General features: G+C 45.1%; 1 protein-coding gene across 1 annotated transcript in view; it reads right to left on the bottom strand.

Moving 5' to 3' along the window:
* slc4a8 (solute carrier family 4 member 8) overlaps positions 1 to 22063 on the bottom strand; it is a 111820-nt gene that overhangs the window by 28543 nt on the left and 61214 nt on the right. The window contains exons 6-13 of the mRNA XM_060920120.1: positions 18773 to 18961; positions 18587 to 18675; positions 15858 to 16015; positions 15691 to 15778; positions 15446 to 15592; positions 892 to 992; positions 614 to 788; positions 339 to 472 (exon numbers count right to left, since the gene is read on the bottom strand). Coding sequence (XP_060776103.1) covers positions 339 to 472; positions 614 to 788; positions 892 to 992; positions 15446 to 15592; positions 15691 to 15778; positions 15858 to 16015; positions 18587 to 18675; positions 18773 to 18961 — 1081 coding nt within the window. The remainder of the gene's footprint in view (positions 1 to 338; positions 473 to 613; positions 789 to 891; positions 993 to 15445; positions 15593 to 15690; positions 15779 to 15857; positions 16016 to 18586; positions 18676 to 18772; positions 18962 to 22063) is intronic.

Raw genomic sequence — 22063 nt, 5'->3', positions numbered from 1 at the left:
TCTTGGTATTGCAAATTGTGTCCATTTCCATTTATTTCTAGAGATATTACAAAAGTTGTGAATAAAATTAAGGGGTGCCAATACTGCTAGGTGGGGCTGTAAATGAAATATGTACTCATGTTAATAATGTTCTGTAAAACACACCTTTACTGTGTATAATTCGTATATAATTGTACTTGACTAATACAGTTACAAGTTACCAGATTTTCTCGAGCAGTACACAATGTTTTTTAGAAACAGGACATTTTCTCATGTATGATTTTTCTCTCTGTATATATACACACAGCAAATTTGTGTAATTAGTGTCTAATTAATGATTATAATTCAGTTGTACTGACTTGCAGAACTTGAAAAGGATTTTCTCAAACACCAGAACAGGTCCAGTGCTGCCGAGAATGGTGAGCGGTTGACCAGCGAACAGAGAGTATGCCACGCCCGTCATCGAGGCTCCTAACAAAGACTCGATAGCACTCTACCAGAGGAAAAAAAAAAATAGAGCGAGAGATGGATCCTCAATAAGTAAATCAAGCTGAGAGAGTGGTAGTTACAATTTAATTCCAGTGCAAGACTGAGGTATGTGTGGGTGTATGTGTGTGGGGGTGTGTGTTCTTACGATGCGTCCTTCTGTCGCCTCCCCTAGCAGCCCTCCGAAGGTAATGACGGGAGACATGCAGGCACAGTAGAGGAAGAGGAACGATGCTACACACTGCAAACTCAGCCCATCTTTAAAATCACTCAGGTAAAAGGGCGCTTTTCGTTTTAGGTCCAGAATCAAACCTCCAAACAACCTGCAGAGACAAACAAACACAGACATTTATTTAATGTAAATCAGTAAAGGACAAACTCTTACAGAGGATTTATCCTGTCGATAAAATCCACACACACACACACCTCCCAGTTCTCTGAAGTTCTGGTCCATGGTGTTCTCCGTGTGTTTCCACCTCAGCAGGAACAGTCGTCCCGTTGGGCACGCCAGGCATTTTCCTTTTCTCCTGCGCCAATTACAAACGCCATCACAATTTATCATCACTCAAACATATGGACACATCTCGAAACATAAACATGTGGATCTGAGCTATCATAAAAACTACAATCCTTAGTCAGACCATAAAATATCTCAAATATATGATACATTGCAGGACTTGTGCCAGCCAACTATGGACTATATAAAGCAGAGTGGGAAAAATGAATTAGATATCCCGATATCCAAAGATATTTAGGATGAGAGTATGGAGTACATCTACACGTTCCATTCATGCCCATCATTGTTGAATGCAATTTAAAATTCTACATAGATTACATTATTCTAAACTGAAATTACATAAGATATTTCCAGAGATATCACCTTGGATTAAGGTCAGGACTTAGTGGTGCTTGAAAGTTTGTGAATTTTCTATATTTCTGCATAAATATGACTGTAAGAGACCCTACGTGTGGGTGGAGCACAGAGGACGGCAGGACAGAGATCAGGTTTTATAAATGGCTTTATTGCCACACTTTTCAGTATAACAATGACATTCACAGACACACAACCGGCGTCTAGTTCAGAGCTGAGCTCCTTCTGCTCTCGCTCTCCCTCCTGATATAGGGCGCAGTCACTGGGAAGACACACAAACAGGTTAATTGCTCTCAGGTGACGTGATTCTGCCACTTACCTTCCCTGACTCCGCCCTCCTGTCACAGACCGGCGCTTGACCACGCCCCCGCTGCCACATACCCCCACCGCCCGACTCAGGCCGGGCGGCCGTCCGGCCTGCAGCCGACTCCCCCCCCCCCCCCCCCCTTGACGGGAGAGGAAGTCCGCCACGACCATCTGCGCCCCCGGCCTGTGGACCACCTTGAAATTAAAGGGTTGGAGCGCCAGATACCAACGGGTGATCCGCGCGTTGGCATCTTTCATGCGGTGGAGCCACTGGAGGGGCGCGTGGTCCGAACAGAGGGTGAAAGGGCGCCCCAGCAGGTAGTACCGGAGGGCAAGAACCGCCCACTTGATGGCCAGACACTCTTTCTCTATGGTGCTGTAGCGCCCCTCACGCACCGACAGCTTCCTGCTGATATACAGGACAGGGCGGTCCTCCCCCTCCACCTCCTGGGACAAAACCGCCCCCAGCCCTCTGTCCGACGCATCGGTCTGCAACATAAAAGGGAGAGAAAAGTCAGGGGAGTGTAGAAGTGGCCCCCCACACAGTGCAGCCTTTACCTCTGAGAAAGCCCGCTGGCACTGCTCCGTCCACTGGACCGGATCTGGTGCCCCCTTTTTAGTGAGATCAGTCAGCGGGCTGGTGACGTCCGAATAATTAGGTATAAACCTGCGATAATAGCCAGCCAGCCCCAGGAACTGTCTCACCCCCTTTTTGGTCTTGGGCCTCGGGCAGGCCGCAATTGCTGCCGTCTTATTAATTTGGGGACGCACCTGCCCGTTGCCCAAGTGGAAGCCCAGATACCATACTTCCACCCGCCCAATCGCACACTTCTTTGGGTTGGCTGTGAGCCCCGCTCGCCTCAGCGACCTAAGGACAGCCCTCAGATGTTCGAGGTGCCGCTGCCAGTCATTGCTATAGATGATTATGTCATCTAAATATGCTGCCGCATATGTGGCGTGAGGGCGGAGGACTCTGTCCATCAGCCGCTGAAACGTTGCGGGGGCCCCAAACAGCCCAAACGGAAGGGTGACGAATTGGTGTAAACCAAACGGTGTGGAAAAGGCCGTTTTTTCTCGGGATAGTGGAGTCAAGGGGATCTGCCAATATCCCTTCGTTAAATCCAGTGTCGAATAAAAGCGAGCAGTGCCGAGTCGATCGAGCAACTCATCAATACGAGGCATTGGGTACGCGTCGAATTTAGACACCGCGTTGACTTTTCTATAGTCCACAGAACCGGACCGACCCGTCGGCCTTGGGTACCAAGACCACCGGGCTGCTCCAGTCACTGTAGGACTCCTCGACGATGCCCATTTCGAGCATGGTCTGAAGTTCTTCCCGAACCACCTTTTTTTTGTGTTCAGGTAGCCTGTAAGGGCGGCTACGCACTACCACCCCCGGGGGCGTCTCTATGTGGTGCTCTATGAGGTTAGTGCGACCGGGCAGGGGCGAGAACACATCCGAAAACTCGGTCTGCAACTGGGCGACCTCCGTGAGTTGGGTCGGGGAGAGGTGGTCTCCACAGGGGACCGGAGAGGTATGTGATGCCAATGTCCCTTTTTGAACCTCCGGCCCCAGCTCCGCCTTCTCTGGAACTACCGACACCAACGCCACGGGGACCTCCTCGTTCCAGAGTTTAAGCAGGTTGAGGTGGTAAATCTGTAGCGCCCCACCCCTGTCCGTTCGCCTCACCTCATAGTCGACGTCCCCGACTCGCCGTGTGACCTCAAAGGGTCCTTGCCACTTGGCGATCAATTTGGAGCTCGACGTGGGCAACAGTACGAGTACCTTATCTCCCGGAGTGAACTCTCTAAGGCGCGTACCCTTGTTGTACAGGCGGGCTTGCCGTTCCTGGGCCTGCCGCAAATTCTCCTGAGTTAGGTGGGTGAGCGTGTGGAGTTTTGCGCGCAGGTCCATAACGTACTGAATTTCGTTCTTACTTTGTGAAGGTCCCTCCTCCCAATTTTCCCGCAGCACGTCCAGGATGCCGCGCGGCTTACGCCCATATAATAATTCAAACGGGGAGAACCCCGTGGAGGCTTGGGGGACCTCTCGCACTGAGAACAGCAAGGGTTCGAGCCACTTATCCCAGTTACGTGCGTCCTCACTTACGAATTTTTTAATAATATTTTTGAGGGTGCGGTTGAATCGTTCCACTAAACCGTCCGTTTGTGGGTGATACACGCTGGTGCGGATCGGCTTAATCCCCAATAACCCATACAGTTCGCGCAGTGTTCGTGACATAAACGTAGTGCCTTGATCAGTCAGAATCTCTTTCGGGATTCCAACTCGGGAGATGATGCGGAAGAGTGCCTCTGCAATACTGCGTGCTGAGATATTGCGCAGAGGCACTGCTTCCGGGTATCGCGTTGCATAGTCCACCAGAACTAATATAAAGCGGTACCCTCGTGCTGACCGATCTAATGGCCCGACGAGATCCATCCCAATTCTCTCAAACGGGGTCTCGATTAACGGTAGAGGGCGCAAAGGCGCTTTTGGAATGGCCGCTGGGTTTACTAACTGGCATTCGCGGCATGCCGTACACCACCTACGGACATCGCCGCGAATCCCCGGCCAATAGAAACGGGCCATTATTCGGGCTAGTGTTTTATCCTGCCCTAAGTGTCCAGCCATGGGATTAAAGTGAGCCGCCTGGAATACCAATTCCCGGCGGCTCTTCGGAATTAAAAGCTGCGTGACTCGCTCTTTCGTTTGAGTGTCCTGCGTCACTCGGTATAATCTATCCTTCATAATCATGAAGTAGGGGAAGGACGCGGTGGCGTTCGGCTGGAGCGTTTGACCATCGATTACTCTCACTTGGTCAAACGCATGCCGCAGAGTCTCGTCTCGCGACTGCTCTAATGGGAAATCCGCGAGGGATTCCCCAATAGAGAGAGGAGGAGCCGGCGGCTCCTCACTCTGACGCGGAGATGACGTAGACGGCTCTGTGACAGCTGCTCCCGCCAAAGCGACCCCGGGACCTCTCCCTGTCAAATGGCAGGACCCACTCTCGACTAGGCGTGTCATTAAACCCCGAAATCCCGGCCAATCAGTCCCCAAAATTAGAGAGTGGGTAAGGCGAGGATTAACCGCCGCCTTTACTATGAATTTTTCCCCTCTGAAAATAATGTGGACCGACACCAAAGGGTAGCTGTGAACATCCCCGTGCACACATAACACCTTCACCCCTTGTGCTCCCCCCAATGCCTCGTTTTGAACCAGGCTTTGGCGAATTGAGGTCTGATTACAACCAGAATCCACCAACGCCTGATATGTAGCCCCTTGGATACTCACCGGTATGCGATACGCTCCGGCCCGATCGAGGGCGGCCTCTGGCGCGTCGGGGATCCGAACCACCGCGCCCACTTCCATTGCCGTGCACTGCTGTTGAAGGTGGCCCGGTTCCCCGCAGCGCCAGCAAACCGGCCCGGGCTTTCCCTCTGCACCGGTGATCTGGGGTTCACTCACCTGAGGTGGGGGAGAGACAGACACAGAAGGGAGAAACGGGAGGGCACCGCGGGTGCGGCGGGCCGGCTGGGGGGGTGCCGGCCCCCGCCTCCGCGGAGGGGGAATGGGGCGAGGACAGGACACAGGAGGAGGGGGAGAGAGAGAGAGAGAAGAGGAGAGAAGAGATGCCATCTGCTGTCCTGCCGCCGGGACAGCCGCCAGATGATCCTCCGCCAGCTCGACTGCCTGATCCAGCGACGCCGGGCGGTGGCACTGGACCCACTCCGCGGTTCCGGCTGGTAAGCGGGCGATGAACTGTTCCAGTACCACCTGGTCGACGATTCCCTCGGCGTCGCGATCGTTGGCCCTCAGCCACCGCCAGCAGGCGTCCCGGAGCTGTTGGCCGAACGCGAACGGCCGGCCGACTTCCTCCAGTCGCAGCGCGCGGAAGCGCTGGCGCTGTTGCTCCGGTGTGCGCCCCACGCGCTGGAGGACGGCCCGGCGGAGGTCCGCGAAGGCCAGCCGGCGGTCGGCGGGGAGCTGTAGCGCGGCCAGCTGTGCCTCTCCCGTGAGCAGGGGGAGGAGGCGCGCCGCGCGCTGCTCCATCGGCCACCCCGAGGCTTCGGCGACCTGTTCAAACAACGTGATGAACGCCTCGGGGTCGTCCTGCGGGCCCATCTTGGTGACAATGAGGGGAGACGGGCCCGCGGCCGGAGCGCTGGTGGACCCCGCCGACGCGAGGAGATACCGGAACGCCTCGCGATCTTCCTGCTGGGCCAGCACCAGGGCTTCGAAGCGCTGCTCCTGCTCCTTTCGGAGCGTGACGAGTGCCTGGTGCTGGCTTTGCTGAGCCGTGGCGAGGGCGTGGACCAGATCGGCGAACGGGGAGGATTCCATGGGGCTGCTGGTTTGGTGCTCCACTGTCCCGGGTTTCGGCACCACTGTAAGAGACCCTACGTGTGGGTGGAGCACAGAGGACGGCAGGACAGAGATCAGGTTTTATAAATGGCTTTATTGCCACACTTTTCAGTATAACAATGACATTCACAGACACACAACCGGCGTCTGGTTCAGGGCTGAGCTCCTTCTGCTCTCGCTCTCCCTCCTGATATAGGGCGCAGTCACTGGGAAGACACACAAACAGGTTAATTGCTCTCAGGTGACGTGATTCTGCCACTTACCTTCCCTGACTCCGCCCTCCTGTCACAGACCGGCGCTTGACCACGCCCCCGCTGCCACAATGACCTAAAACATCATCAGATTTTCACACAAGTCCTAAAAGTAGATAAAGAGAACCCAGTTAAACAAATGAGACAAAAATATTATACCTGGTCATTTATTTATTGAGGAAAATGATCCAATATTACATATCTGTGAGTGGCAAAAGTATGTGAACCTTTGCTTTCAGTATCTGGTGTGACCCCCTTGTGCAGCAATAACTGCAACTAAACGTTTGCGGTAACTGTTGATCAGTCCTGCACACCAGCTTGGAGGAATTTTAGCCCATTCCTCCGTACAGAACAGCTTCAACTCTGGGATGTTGGTGGGTTTCCTCACATGAACTGCTCGCTTCAGGTCCTTCCACAACATTTCAATTGGATTAAGGTCAGGACTTTGACTTGGCCATTCCAAAACATTAACTTTATTCTTCTTTAACCATTCTTTGTTAGAACGACTTGTGTGCTTAGGGTCGTTGTCTTGCTGCATGACCCACCTTCTCTTGAGATTCAGTTCATGGACAGATGTCCTGACATTTTCCTTTAGAATTTGCTGGTATAATTCAGAATTCATTGTTCCATCAATGATGGCAAGCCGTCCTGGCCCAGATGCAGCAAAACAGGCCCGAACCATGATACTACCACCACCATGTTTCACAGATGGGATAAGGTTCTTATGCTGGAATGCAGTGTTTTCCTTTCTCCAAACATAACACTTCTCATTTAAACCAAAAAGTTCTATTTTGGTCTCATCCATCCACAAAACATTTTTCTAATAGCCTTCTGGCTTGTCCACGTGATCTTTAGCAAACTGCAGATGAGCAGCAATGTTCTTTTTGGAGAGCAGTGGCTTTCTCCTTGCAACCCTGCCATGCACACCATTGTTGTTCAGTGTTCTCCTGATGGTGGACTCACGAACATGAACATTAGCCAATGTGAGAGAGGCCTTCAGTTGCTTAGAAGTTACCCTGGGGTCCTTTGTGATCTCGCCGACTATTACACACCTTGCTCTTGGAGTGAGCTTTGTTGGTCGACCACTCCTGGGGAGGGTAACAATGGTCTTGAATTTCCTCCACTTGTACACAATCTGTCTGACTGTGGATTGGTGGAGTCCAAACTCTTTAGAGATGGTTTTGTAACCTTTTCCAGCCTGATGAGCATCAACAACGCTTTTTCTGAGGTCCTCAGAAATCTCCTTTGTTCGTGCCATGATACACTTCCACAAACATGTGTTGTGAAGATCAGACTTTGATAGATCCCTGTTCTTTAAATAAAACAGGGTGCCCACTCACACCTGATTGTCATCCCATTGATTGAAAACACCTGATTCTAATTTCACTTTCAAATTAACTGCTAATCCTAGAGGTTCACATACTTTTGCCACTCACAGATATGTAATATTGGATCATTTTCCTCAATAAATAAATGACCAAGTATAATATTTTTGTCTCATTTGTTTAACTGGGTTCTCTTTATCTACTTTTAGGACTTGTGTGAAAATCTGATGATGTTTTCGGTCATATTTATGCAGAAATATAGAAAATTCTCAAGGGTTCACAAACTTCCAAGCACCACTGTATACAAATGCGGGGTCAAGCGACATTCCATACAAAACAGTCACACGTACGCAACTCTGTTTTTCTGCTGCTTTAAGCGTTCTTTTAGCAATGCCATATCTTTGTGTTGTATATGGTTGTGTTCACAACAGTACTCATGACAGTGGCACGTTCCGATTTTTTAGAATTCCGTCCGTGATTCGGAAAGAGGGCAAAGAAACTCTGAGGCTTAGTACGGAGAGGAGACGAGCGCGGCTAAACGACATCGGCAGGGCTGATCTAACAGAGGCTAAAACCAAAACAGCTCATGTTTGCAGTGATCATTTTATCTCAGCTGAAATTGAAAACCTCTTTCGATAATATCATGGAAGAATTTTATTTCGTGTTGCTAGAATTTTACTATAAAATGAGTGTTCTCTTGTCATGGTTCACTCAGTCGTTGTTATAATTTTAACACGTGTATTACCATTTCGCTTCTAGGAGCGCCCGGAAAATTATACCTGAAATAAATTGAAATGTGATTTGTGAGCTATAAAGCTAGAGACGTCAAAATTTCACACTTCGTCTGTTGTTTACACATCGACGTAAACTAAACGCAAAAGAGGCCCTAACTTACTCTTGCAAGTACAACTGCTTTGTCATCGTTGACTGGTGTAATTAATAAGGTCTTTACCCATCCAGAAACGAAAAAGTTAGAAGCTTCCATGGACTTTTAAGTCTTGACTTGAGATTTGTCGACCCACGAAGTCAGCCAAACCAGATAGAACATGACATCTGGATACTCGATGGTCAGTAGAAACATCTTATCTTCAGAAAAGTCTGACTTTTTTAAATAATATGGGTCAAAACTCACACATATCTATCTTCTCTTTGTATCGAATCTTTGCTCGACTGTTCAAATCATGGTGATACTGAGAAAATTCAGCATTGTTTACAGACATGCTTTCAGCGGCTGCCATCCTGGTTGCTTTGTTTATCCACCATCATGGTGGACGCTCATGATGTAGCACATTTTGATCACACGGTTGCAAGTCATCTATTGAGATGCAATTAAGAATGGGGGGAGAATGGGGGAGAGGCGGGTCTGGTTAAGGGTACTGTAAATGGCCTTATATATGTCACTGATATTTCCTTGTATGTTCATACTTAAAGAAACATGTGAATGTCATGCAGAGTCACCTGATGAATGAGATGTTTCTCAATAAATATATGTGAAACATAAAAACTACAATCAATTGTTATGAAATTCCAAGAAGAAAACAGAAAGCATGTAAACTACGTCGACTTAGTTCAAACGCGTGCGTCTTAGCGACAGACAGTGACCTTGGTGACATTTTTTTATTTATTTACACGCCACAGGGCTTCCTATTCACTTTATCAGTAGTCTGACTACACACAGTGAGACAGTTACAAAGTACAAGCCCGATTCCAAAAAAGTTGGGACAAAGTACAAATTGTAAATAAAAACGGAATGCAATGATGTGGAAGTTTCAAAATTCCATATTTTATTCAGAATAGAACATAGATGACATATCAAATGTTTAAACTGAGAAAATGTATCATTTAAAGAGAAAAATTAGGTGATTTTAAATTTCATGACAACAACACATCTCAAAAAAGTTGGGACAAGGCCATGTTTCCCACTGTGAGACATCCCCTTTTCTCTTTACAACAGCCTGTAAACGTCTGGGGACTGAGGAGACAAGTTGCTCAAGTTTAGGGATAGGAATGTTAACCCATTCTTGTCTAATGTAGGATTCTAGTTGCTCAACTGTCTTAGGTCTTTTTTGTCGTATCTTCCGTTTTCTGATGCGCCAAATGTTTTCTATGGGTGAAAGATCTGGACTGCAGGCTGGCCAGTTCAGTACCCGGACCCTTCTTCTACGCAGCCATGATGCTGTAATTGATGCAGTATGTGGTTTGGCATTGTCATGTTGGAAAATGCAAGGTCTTCCCTGAAAGAGACATCGTCTGGATGGGAGCATATGTTGCTCTAGAACCTGGATATACCTTTCAGCATTGATGTTGTCTTTCCAGATGTGTAAGCTGCCCATGCCACACGCACTAATGCAACCCCATACCATCAGAGATGCAGGCTTCTGAACTGAGTGCTGACAACAACTCGGGTCGTCCTTCTCCTCTTTAGTCCGAATGACACGGCGTCCCTGATTTCCATAAAGAACTTCAAATTTTGATTCGTCTGACCACAGAACAGTTTTCCACTTTGCCACAGTCCATTTTAAATGAGCCTTGGCCCAGAGAAGACGTCTGCGCTTCTGGATCATGTTTAGATATGGCTTCTTCTTTGAACTATAGAGTTTTAGCTGGCAACAGCAGATGGCACGGTGAATTGTGTTCACAGATAATGTTCTCTGGAAATATTCCTGAGCCCATTTTGTGATTTCCAATACAGAAGCATGCCTGTATGTGATGCAGTGCCGTCTAAGGGCCCGAAGATCACGGGCACCCAGTATGGTTTTCCGGCCTTGACCCTTACGCACAGAGATTCTTCCAGATTCTCTGAATCTTTTGATGATATTATGCACTGTAGATGATGCTATGTTCAAACTCTTTGCAATTTTACACTGTCGAACTCCTTTCTGATACTGCTCCACTATTTGTCGGCGCAGAATTAGGGGGATTGGTGATCCTCTTCCCATCTTTACTTCTGAGAGCCGCTGCCACTCCAAGATGCTCTTTTTATACCCAGTCATGTTAATGACCTATTGCCAATTGACCTAATGAGTTGCAATTTGGTCCTCCAGCTGTTCCTTTTTTGTACCTTTAACTTTTCCAGCCTCGTATTGCCCCTGTCCTAACTTTTTTGAGATGTGTTGCTGTCATGAAATTTCAAATGAGCCAATATTTGGCATGAAATTTCAAAATGTCTCACTTTCGACATTTGATATGTTGTCTATGCTCTATTGTGAATACAATATCAGTTTTTGATATTTGTAAATTATTGCATTCCATTTTTATTTACAATTTGTACTTTGTCCCAACTTTTTTTTTTTGGAATCGGGGTTGTACTAAATGCATGGGGCGCCAATACTTTTGACATGCGGTTTTGTTAACAATAATTAAAAACATACAAAGTTTTTTTTGTTGTTGTTTTAATTACCTTAGAATAAGTGTACTTCAATGAAATGTTAGTTTCCCTCATATTAGCTTTTCGGCAATAATAAAAAAACAGTAAAAATGTGTATTCATTGATATGGTCAAATTTACATTTTCTTTAAGGAGACGTGATTTTATTTAACGTTTATGGGAGGAGTCCCTATAATTTACTGCTATAACGTAAGTGATACCAGGAAGTAAAATTTCCCAACATTAAATGTAACTACAAACAGAAAATAAAAATGACCCCTTGTCATTATTTAATAAGTAAATTAACCATTTGGAAACCTTGATTATTTTCCTATAACAGCATGACATAGGGTGGTTGTTCCTTATTCGTGTCAGGCCAAAGGAAGTCAATTTGTGAATTTCAAGCAGCATTTTATGAATCAAGCAGATGGTTAGATCTTGCATACCAGAACGTCAAGGATGGAGTAGCTCATCTGGCCTGCCATCGAAACAACCATGACGACCAAAACATCATACAGAACTGAAATGTGACGATGTGAGAGAGGACCAACCTCCGCGATAAATTGCTTCCAACAGGAAAATCAACAAAGGACTAAATTTTGTTCCCTGAGGGACGATCGACCCAAACCATCGATCAGAACTGAAATCGTAGTCAAAATTCATTATGTCTGATTATTATAACTATTCTTTAAGTTCGTTTCTTAAGACACGTATTTTTAAGGATGTTACCTCGCTTGTTGACAGTTTCGGCGAACACTTCCGCCTTCTTCAAAACAGTCACCAGATGTCGAGTGGTGACGTGCCTTATCAGCTGATGTTACTCTATGGAGGCGTGAACGTCCCGCCCAATTTGACAGGTAGTCCACGCCTCCTGCTGTCAGGTCGCTGCCCCAGGACTGCGCTCCAGGTGTGTGACAGCGCGCACGCTCCCTCATCCCGGTTCATCGTTCTCTGCGCACGCTTTCGTATCTCCACTGCCTCTAAAATCCAACGCTGATATCTATTCTCTTCAGCGCGAATGACTCTGGCCTCTTCCCAATTCATAATATGATTTTGTCGTTTACAGTGGTCTGAAATGGCTGATTTTAAGTTTTCTTGGTGTGCTTTTTCTTTTTTGGATCTTGTGAGTCTTTTTGTTGTTTCTTTTTCACATTCTATTTGGTGTTCTTTCCTGCGAGTGTGGAAGCATCTGCCCGTTTCACCAATATAGACTTTATTACATGAACGGCAAGGGATTTCATAGATGACATTGCATTTATTGTCCAGTTGTATTTTATCTTTGGGGTGAACTAGCAGCTGTTGGAGGTTCTTGTATGGTTTGACCGGGGTGTTGATGTGGTATTTCCTCATGGATCGTTGGATGCGTTCTGTAACTCCTTTTATGTATGATAATGTGACAAAGCCCCGGTTTGTTTTTTCTGTGTTTTTTCTTGTTTGTTTCCTTTTTTTGTGTCTGTGATTTTCCTTTTCGAATTGCCCACGGTGGATATTGGCAGTTTTTTAATGCCTGTTGGATGTGTTGTTCCTCCTCCTGTCTGTCTTTCTCCTCCGTGATGTTCTGTGTTCGGTCGTATAGTGTTCTGATTACTGACATTTTATGTGCTATGGGATGTTCAGATGTCCAGAGAAGATATTGGTCGGTATGTGTAGGTTTTCTGTATGTTGTAATTCTGATATTACCTTCTTCTGTGTGGTGTATTTTTAGGTCCAGAAATGCTATTGTCTTGTCCGTTTCCTCTTCGTGTGTGAATTTGATGTTGCCTGTTTTGTCTATGGAGTTTAAATGATCCGTGAGTTGTTGTGTGTGGCCTGTTTTGGTTATTTCAAGAATGTCATCAACGTATCTTTTCCAGAAGATAGGTTTGCAGTCATCCGGTGCTGTTTCTATGGCTCGGGTTTCCAGATCCTCCATAAAAAAGTTGCATAGAGTGGCAGATAGTGGGTCCCCCATTGCAAATCCCTCTTTTTGTCTGTAGATTGTACCTCTATATTGGAAATATGTGGACGTGGAAATGAAATGTAATAGTTTTGTTATGTCCTGTGCTGGGACGTTCACGCCTCCATAGAGTAACATCAGCTGATAAGGCACGTCACCACTCGACATCTGGTGACTGTTTTGAAGAAGGCGGAAGTGTTCGCCGAAACTGTCAACAAGCGAGGTAACATACTTAAAAATACGTGTCTTAAGAAACGAACTTAAAGAATAGAACTGAAATCGCATTGTAGGTACATCACAGTCTCTTTAAGAAACTACATTTCCCATCAGCCAACTTCCGCGTTGACCTACATCACGCGTGGGCGGGATCATCTACGTCACATCCTACAGGAAGGCATAAACCATCCCGGAACTCCTAGCTCCGCCTCTTTCGGCGCCGTGATTCCACACGGACACAGAGAGGAAGGCTCGCTCCGCGAGCCAACCAGATAAAGACGTCTTTTCTTTTTCTTTCTTTCTTGCAAGATCCATGATTCACCGCGATTTCTTTGTTTACCACTGGCCATGGTAAAAATCCAGAATCGCGCGATTTTAAACTCAGTGAGTTACAACCGGTTTCATTCATTAAGTACGTACGACTGCAGCTCAAAGCAATTAATTTATAATTAGGAGCGACCAGAATTCCTCCTGATTGAAGCGCTGTGCACATTGTTAATCAGAGTTTTTCTTCCCACGAGCCACGAGTCGTCGGATCAAGAAGTTCTCTGCTCAACGGAATCGATTCACGGAATCGACTCACGTGCTCCACAACGACGAACCTCTAAAGTCTCGGAAAATCTCTTCATGATCTTGCTATAAGCAAGATATTAAGTAAGACTGGCATTTATGGGCATAATTATAGCTAGTCTTAGAAACTTGCTTTTATTGAAAGTGTGAATTTAAACCCAGGTTGATTTTGTTACACTGTAGACACATAGCGTGTTGAATTGAATTGATCTGTTTTGTTTTAATCTCTCAATTTTTTAATAGATAGGCTGGGCATGCTTCTCTTTATTCTGTACTAACATACTTAATTTCCTTATACATCTTGACTGCATCAAGATTTCAGTGGATTCAGTATTGTTATAAGCTAGTGAAATTAGCCTACGGCTAATTCTTTGTTCCATTAGCCTCCAGGGCTAATTGTATTTGTCTCAAGGGATCACAAGGCCTCCACCACGTGGAGTTAGCTAAACACACGGCTAATTCCTTTGTCTACTTAGCAACACAAAGCTAATCAGGCCCCACCAGGCCTGATAAACCACACCTTTGGTTAGCTACACAGAGCTAGCCTTTTGTCTCCAACACGTGGCAGTCCTTCCCCCACACTCACACACACACCTTCCTTTGTTTTAACTCCACGAGGTAGGGTCCTTGGGCCTTAACTCCTCTCCCACAAACACACGTGGAGTTCGCTACAAGAGCCCATCCTTTTGTAAGCCACACCCAAGGTCTCTCTCTCTCTCTCTCTCACACACACACACATATACACACACACACACATCTACACACACACACACACACACACACACACACACACACACACCTCACTGTTTGTATATATTTCAATCTGCTATTATCCATTTTTTATCTTTGTTATAATAAATTCATTTATTATAGAAAACTGTGTCTTTATTTGCTGTCTAACAAAATCTTTGAAGTCCCCAATCTCCCAAAGAATTCAGAAAGGTGCATATAAGTTATGTAATGCGGTAAGTGATCATAATAATTTGAGTGATTCACTTTGAGTGATTCACTTGAATGATTCACTTGAATGATTCACTTGAAGTGATTCAATTTAGACGATTCAAATGAGACTGATTCAATTTATTTATTAACCTTCAAATTTAATATGAGACTGATTTAATGAGATTGATCACTCAATTACCCAAATGCACCCACAGCATGATAAATGAGAAAGGAGATACAATTCTAGTGAGAGGCCTGGAAAATACGTTAATTTGGCCTAATTATTAACTCATTAGTAAAAAATTTGACAATATAATGACCAAGTTTTGTGCGGAGTGAGGAGTTCTTTCAAACAAAACAATCAGAACAGAAATCCATGGAGAACTGACGGAGGAGATATGATTTAGCTGAAAATAAAGCTGTAAACAAATTGTTTACATCAGGAAAATCAACAAACCAATGACCAAGTTTTGTTCCCTGAGGGAAGATCGACCCAAAACATTGATCTGAACTGGAATCGGATGAGAAATGAGAGAGGAGATACAATTCTACTGAGAGGCCTGGAAAATTCATTAATGTGGCCTAATTATTAACTCATTAGCAAAAAAATGACAAAACAACAGCGAAGTTTTGTGCGGAGTGATGAGTTCTTTCAAACAAAACAATCGGAACGGAAATCCATGGAGAACTGATGGAGGAGATACGATTTAACTGAATTGTGGACAACGGACACCACGCCATGGCAACAGCTCATTGGCTTTATGGTCAGATGAGCTAACAAGCTTAGTTGACTCTACTACTCATTAACGAGTGTGTATGTGTGTGTATACGTACCTGCGAGGGGACACTCTTTGGGGGTTCGATGCGGATAGAAGGGTCCCACTCCCCAGGCGGCAAAACAGTCACCTGATCCAAAAACTCATCAATCCCAGCCAGCAGGTCGCTCCTGTTCTTAGCCTTATATGCTACATCATGAAAAATCTAACCACAAGCAGGAATAGGATGCGTGAACATTATGTAAAGATGCTCATATCACGTGCTGATGTCATCACTTCCTGGATTGTAAGCCTTTATCGTACCTCATCGGTCATAATAGTAGCCATGGATCGTCCAATCTCGTGATACTGCTGAGCTTTTCCATCCGGCCCGAGCAGAATGAACATGAACCTGTAAAGCAAACGATTCATCGAGTAAACGATCAGCAATTCCAGTTGGAAGATTGTTGTCTTAAAGCATACACACATACCTCGTTGGTATGGGGACTTCAGTGAGTCCTGTTAGCAATACCGCAGGTGAAAGTCGGATGAACGCTACGATGGGTCTCTCCAGGAAGTCCAGCTCTCCCACCAGCACGTTAGAGGCTTCAGCCCCGGTAGGGATCTTCTTCATGAAGTGTGTGTCCACCTGAGAAGACCAGACAGCTCATTAAATCTATGATGACGTCTGTTTCTGTAGGTTATAATGAACAACCTGTTTAAAAGGAATATTCCAGTGATTTTCAATCTGGACCAAGAACCGAACAGAATATGTTTCCCACTGAAGAGGTCTTGATTAGAGGTGTTGATTAATTTTCAAAAACAGCACCTCTGATAGTCATACAGCTACAAATTAACATGCTTGTTCAATTTAACGCATTGGTAACACTACAGAATGCATTTACACCAGAGGCGACTGCTCCAAGCGTCCTGTAAAATGGTCACACAAAACATTCATCTGTTAAATACGTATTTTAGATTAGATTAGATTAGATTCACTTTATTCATCCCACATCAGGGAAATTCACGTGTTACAGTAGCAAGAAAATGTCAAACAGATAACAAATAAAACTGAAATAAAAATTCGACAAAAGAAGGATTAAATACAGAGGGCTATTTGCATTATCTACCGTGAAAAGTATAGTATGCATAAAAATAGTTTAAGGCCTATATTATTGCACATAATTGCATCAATGAGAGATGGCAGAGGTAGTAGTGGTAAAGTAGTGCAAATTAAACGACAAACAGGTTATTGGTGCTACGTTACAAGTTGTGGGTGTTATACAGTCTGACAGCAGCAGGTATGAATGACCTGCGGTATCTCTCCTTCTTACACCGTGGGTGTAGCAGTCTACTAAATGAGCTGCTTAAAGCCCCCACAGCCTCATGTAGGGGGTGAGAGGGGTTATCCATGATTGATGTCAGCTTGGCTAACATCCTCCTCTCACCCACCACCTCAATGGAGTCCAGAGGACAGTCCAAGACTGAGCCAGCCCTTCTGACCAGTTTATTAAGTTTCTTCCTGTCCCTCTCTGAACTTCCACAGCCCCAAAAGACCACAGCGTAGAAAATCGCTGATGCTACCACAGAGTCATAAAAAGTCCTAAGCAGTGTCCTGCACGCACCAAAAGACCTCAGTCTTCTCAACAGGTGGAGACGACTTTGGCCCTTCTTGTACAGGACATCTGTGTTGTTAGTCCAGTCCAGTTTGTTGTTGAAGTGAACACCCAGGTATTTGTACTCCTCCACGATCTCGATGTCCAAACCCTGGATGTTCACTGGTGCAATTTGGGAAACTGTCCTTCTGAAATCGATCACCACCTCCTTTGTCTTGCTGGCGTTGATGCGCAGGTGGTTCAGTTCGCACCAGGTGACAAAGTTCGTGATGACCTCATTTACACAACTTAACTCTCTTTTATTCCATCCAAATCGATATTTTGTACCAGAAAGTTCTCAGCTTTATGGCGAGTTCATTCAGCAGTTATTTCTCGCTGGTCCTCATAATCTGATCACATGATTTTTCCCCATAAAAGCCTGTGGAAGCATGACCCATTCAAAACCCATTGATGCTCAGCGTATCTGTAGTTTAATGACACTACAGGACGGGCTTTGATCTTAGTGCAGCAAAGCCAGACATTTATTGGACAATATGCTTTTAAAATGTACGAAATTTCCGGATGCCTGGCTTCACTGGGGGTCTGTGGAGAGTCACTCACAGTAAGGCAGGACTGGACACTGGGCTTCTCTAGGATGATTGGAGGAACCCTCAAATCTCTTTTGTATGTCATGTGACTGACAGCGCTTTAAAATTATACGTCGCATCAATCAGAGGGACTCAAGCTCAGTCCATGCAGTGTGTTGGCAAGTGAAGTCGTGAGACTAGCTGCTGCTCATTGTCGTTCTTTTCCTACCAATATACAGTTCCTATTTCTAGGGAACTCTAGCCAGCTAGCTAGCTCGCTGTTAGCTGTGTGAAATGGCAAACGTTGCTAATGTTGTTGACCTGATCTTGATGCGCTTCCTTACAAGGAAAGGCTCAAAATTGAACAAAAGAGCAGATCAATGCCCAAGATTGATTTAATTCAAAAGTCAGCGAGACGCAAATTGTTCATTTCAGCTGTCTGGGTATGACATAGTAAACTGGTTAACTGGGAGGGCTTTGGCCAAGAGAATGTCCTGTTGGCCTTGTCTCTTAATGAGACCATCCCAGAGATGGATTACTGGGTCAAAACTGGGTTTTGGAGATTTGGCCAACTTTGACAGGGCATACAACAGGCATGAGAAAAGCAAGGAACCCTGAAGGTCATGTGCACACTTAAGTTTACTTGGCAGAGTCAGAGTTGAACATGGCAGAATTCACATATAAATAACAACAAATTGACAAATAATTGACTAATTATATTACGTAGACCTAAAATTGAGCTTCCCCTTTTCAAAGACCACCAGCTGCCACTGATTTACATCACCATTAAATGTACCTATAACTGGATGATAAGTTGGACACGTTCTTCTTTATCCGGTATATCGTCATTGGCATTGGTGAACTGCTATGGTATAAGGGGAATAAAACACCTCAGGGATGTGATGTTATAGATGTAAAGACTGGTGAGATTCTTGGGGATCATCCCAAGCTGCAGTAGCCACACCCACAATGACCATCTAAAACAAGATGTGCAGGCTATACATAATGGATAACACATACATAGTCATGTTCTGGTACCTTACTGAGGTCCACTTGGCCGTTATCCTGCCCTGCCCCGTTTTTCACTTCAGCAGTTAAAGGAGGAGGCTGAGATGATGTGACATGTCCTGTCAGAGAGAGACAAAAACACAGAGAGCGTGTCAGTCAGTCAGTGTGACATCCAGTGTGTCTGTATACACATATAGGCATGTACGAAGGTCTCACCGGTCTTGTCCAGGCAGTGGGGTTCGCTCTGCTTCCTGCCAGAGTCAGTCAGAGATTTGACCATGGGCAGCAGGTTGGATCTCCTCTTATCACTCTGGTGGTGATGCCTTTTCAGCAGAGCCTCTCGAACCTTCACTCTCACGCTGTCATCCAACTCATGAGCTGCCTCCTGATGGTCCAGCACCATGTCTATACACACACACACACACACACACACACACACACACCAATAATACATCTCATCCAGTGTCCAACATAAAGCAGGAGTGACTGGAGCAGTGATGGAGGTGCTAAAATTTTCAGCAGTGTACACGCAAAACGAACTAAATACTATCTGTAATAAAAAATGTTGATGATGCTGAACCGGTTGAAATAATCTCATTGACCATAAAACACATTGACAACCAGTTTTCAGAACAAGTGCAGTGATATAAACCTGTGCTTGGTAGGGCATTGCCATACCCTATGTAGCAAGTGTACAAGTGCATCTCAAAAAAATTACAATATTGTGAAAAAGTTCATTTCTTCTCGTAATTTAATTCAAAAAGGTCAACTTTCTTATTTTCTATATTCGTTCCACACAAAGTAAAATATTTCAGGCCTTTTTTTGTTTTAATTTTAATCATCTTTATGGCTTACAGCTCATGAAAATCAGAAATCCAGTATCTCAAATTATTAGAATATTTCCTAAGATCAATCAGAAAAGGATTTACAATACAGAAATGTCCAACTTCTGAAAAGTATGTCCATTTATACACTCAATATTTGGTTGAGGCTCCTTTACCACAAATTACTGCATCAGTGCGGTGTGGCATGGAGGCGATCAGCCTATGGCGCTGCTGAGATGTTATTGAAGCCCAGGTTGCTTTGATAGCGGCCTTCAGCTCGTCTGTATTTTTGGGTCAGGTGTTCCTCATCTTCCTTTTGACAATAGCCCATATATTCTCTCTGGGGTTGAGGTCAGGAGAGTTGGCTGACCAATCAAGCACAGTAATATCATGGTCAGCAAACCATTTGGTCGTAGTTTTGGCACTGTGGGCAGGTGCTAAGTCCTGCTGGAAAAGGAAATCAGCATGTCCATAAAGCTTGTCAGCAGAGGGAAGCATGAAGTGCTCTAAAATCTCCTGGTAGATATTGCGTTGACTTTGGACTTGATCAAACACAGTGGACCAACACCAGTAGATGACACAGCACCCCAAATCATGACAGAGTGCAGAAACTTCACACTGGACTTCAAACTCCTTGGATTCTGTGCCTCTCCACTCTTCCTCCAGACTCTTGGACCTTGATTTCCAAATAAAATGGAAAATTTACTTTCATCTGAAAAGAGGACTTTGGACCACTGAGCAACAGTCCAGTTCTTTCTCTCCTTAGCCCAGGTAAGACGCTTCTGACATTGTCTCTGGTTCATTGGCTTGATATTAAGAATGTGACAGTTGTAGCTCCTTTCCTGAAGCCATCTGTGCATGGTGGCTCTTGATGCACTGACACCAGCCTCATTCTGCTCCTTGTAAAGCTCTCCCAAGTTCTTGAATCGACTTTTCTTGACAATCCTATCAAGGCTGCGGTCATCCCTGTTGCTTGTGCACCTTTTCCAGCCAGCCTTTTCAGGAATGACCTTCTGTGGCTTACCCTCCTTGTGGAGGGTGTCGATGATCGTCTTCGGGACAACTATCAAGTCAGCAGTCTTCCCCATGATTGTGGTTGTGTGTACTCAACTCGACCAAGAGATACACGGTACACTCTCACTCTGACCAATTCACAACTTGATCCGCTCCAATTTGCATATCAAAGCCATAAAGGTGTCGACGATGACAAAGCCTTCATCATCGACACTATCCACAGACACCTGGAGCTTCCCAATACCTCCGCCAGACTCCTGTTTGCAGATTTCTCCTCGGCCTTTAATACCCTGCAACCGCATATTCTGGCAGAGAGACTCCACCGGAACTGCAACACGAGCAGCCAGCTCATCCTCTGGATCCTGGACTTTCTAACTAACCGAACCCAACGTGTCCAGATTAACAATAACCTGTCTGATCTCCTCACCACCTCCACTGGCTCCCCACAAGGCTGTGTGCTTTCTCCGCTGCTCTTCATTCTGTACACTGATGAGTGCAGATCAACGTACCCCAACTGTCACCTGGTTAAGTTTGCTGATGACACAGTTCTCCTGTCCCTCCTGTCCGGCCCTTCCCTCCATCATGGACCTACTCTTCAGCAGTTCGTAGAGTCGTGTGACTCTTCCTGCCTGGAGTTGAATGTTAGTAAAACTAAGGAGATGGTGGTGACCTTCTCCAGCAGCCAAAGGGAACTGGCTGCGGCTGTCACCACTATGGTCCACGATTTTCCGGTCGAGACAGTTGAGGAATATAAATACCTGGGAACCATTCTGGACTGCCAACTGAGGTTCTCTTCCAACATAGAAGGGATCCTGAGGAAGTGCCACCAGAGGATGTACCTACTAAGGAAACTGAACTCTTTTTCTGTCAGTCAGAACATCTTGTTGACATTCTATTATACATTCATTGAAAGTGTTTTAGCTTTTTCTATATGCTGTTGGTATTACTCCATTACTGTACAGCAGGGGTGCCCACAATATTTTGATTCGCGAGCTACTTTTAAAATGACCATGTTAATATGATCTACTCGGACTAGGTTGTTACCACTACTAGGCCTACTATGACTACTAGTACTGCTACTACTACTACTACTACTAATAATAATAATAATAATAACAATAATGACACTTGTTTTGATTTATAAACATTCATATGCAATTTGTTTAATAATATGCAAACATGCATACAAAAAGGTGACTGAAATTTACATTCAAATTATGTTAAATGCATAAGCTTTGTACTCCTAAACGTATTTTTGTTCAAATCACTTAACTTTTATAAACCGCAAACTACTAATAAGTAAACATGAAACAAGCCCACTGTAAAAAAAAAAAAGGGCTATGTTTAGAAAAAAAAAGTTAAATGCATCCAGACAGGCATTGTAAACCCCAAAGCATTTTTGTTCACATCAATTGACTTTTGTATAGCCTGCTAGACAGAGATTTGACATTTACAACAATTTTATATAAAAACATTTTTCCTTCTTTTATATATTTTTTTTATTATTTTTTTTAACCGTGGAACTTAGCAACAGCACAACATTAATACATAGCATACTGATGTAGGCCCTAAATCAGATCTTAATCCGATGATGATCGGCACTGGAGGGAGTCAGAGAGGGCTGCATAGTCCGGACAGTAGCTGCTGGTAGCGAGCCTCAAGCAGGCCT

The sequence above is a fragment of the Neoarius graeffei genome, chromosome 4 (genome assembly GCF_027579695.1).
Source record: "Neoarius graeffei isolate fNeoGra1 chromosome 4, fNeoGra1.pri, whole genome shotgun sequence".
NCBI lineage: Eukaryota > Metazoa > Chordata > Actinopteri > Siluriformes > Ariidae > Neoarius > Neoarius graeffei.
This window is presented reverse-complemented; position numbering and strand designations above follow the sequence as displayed.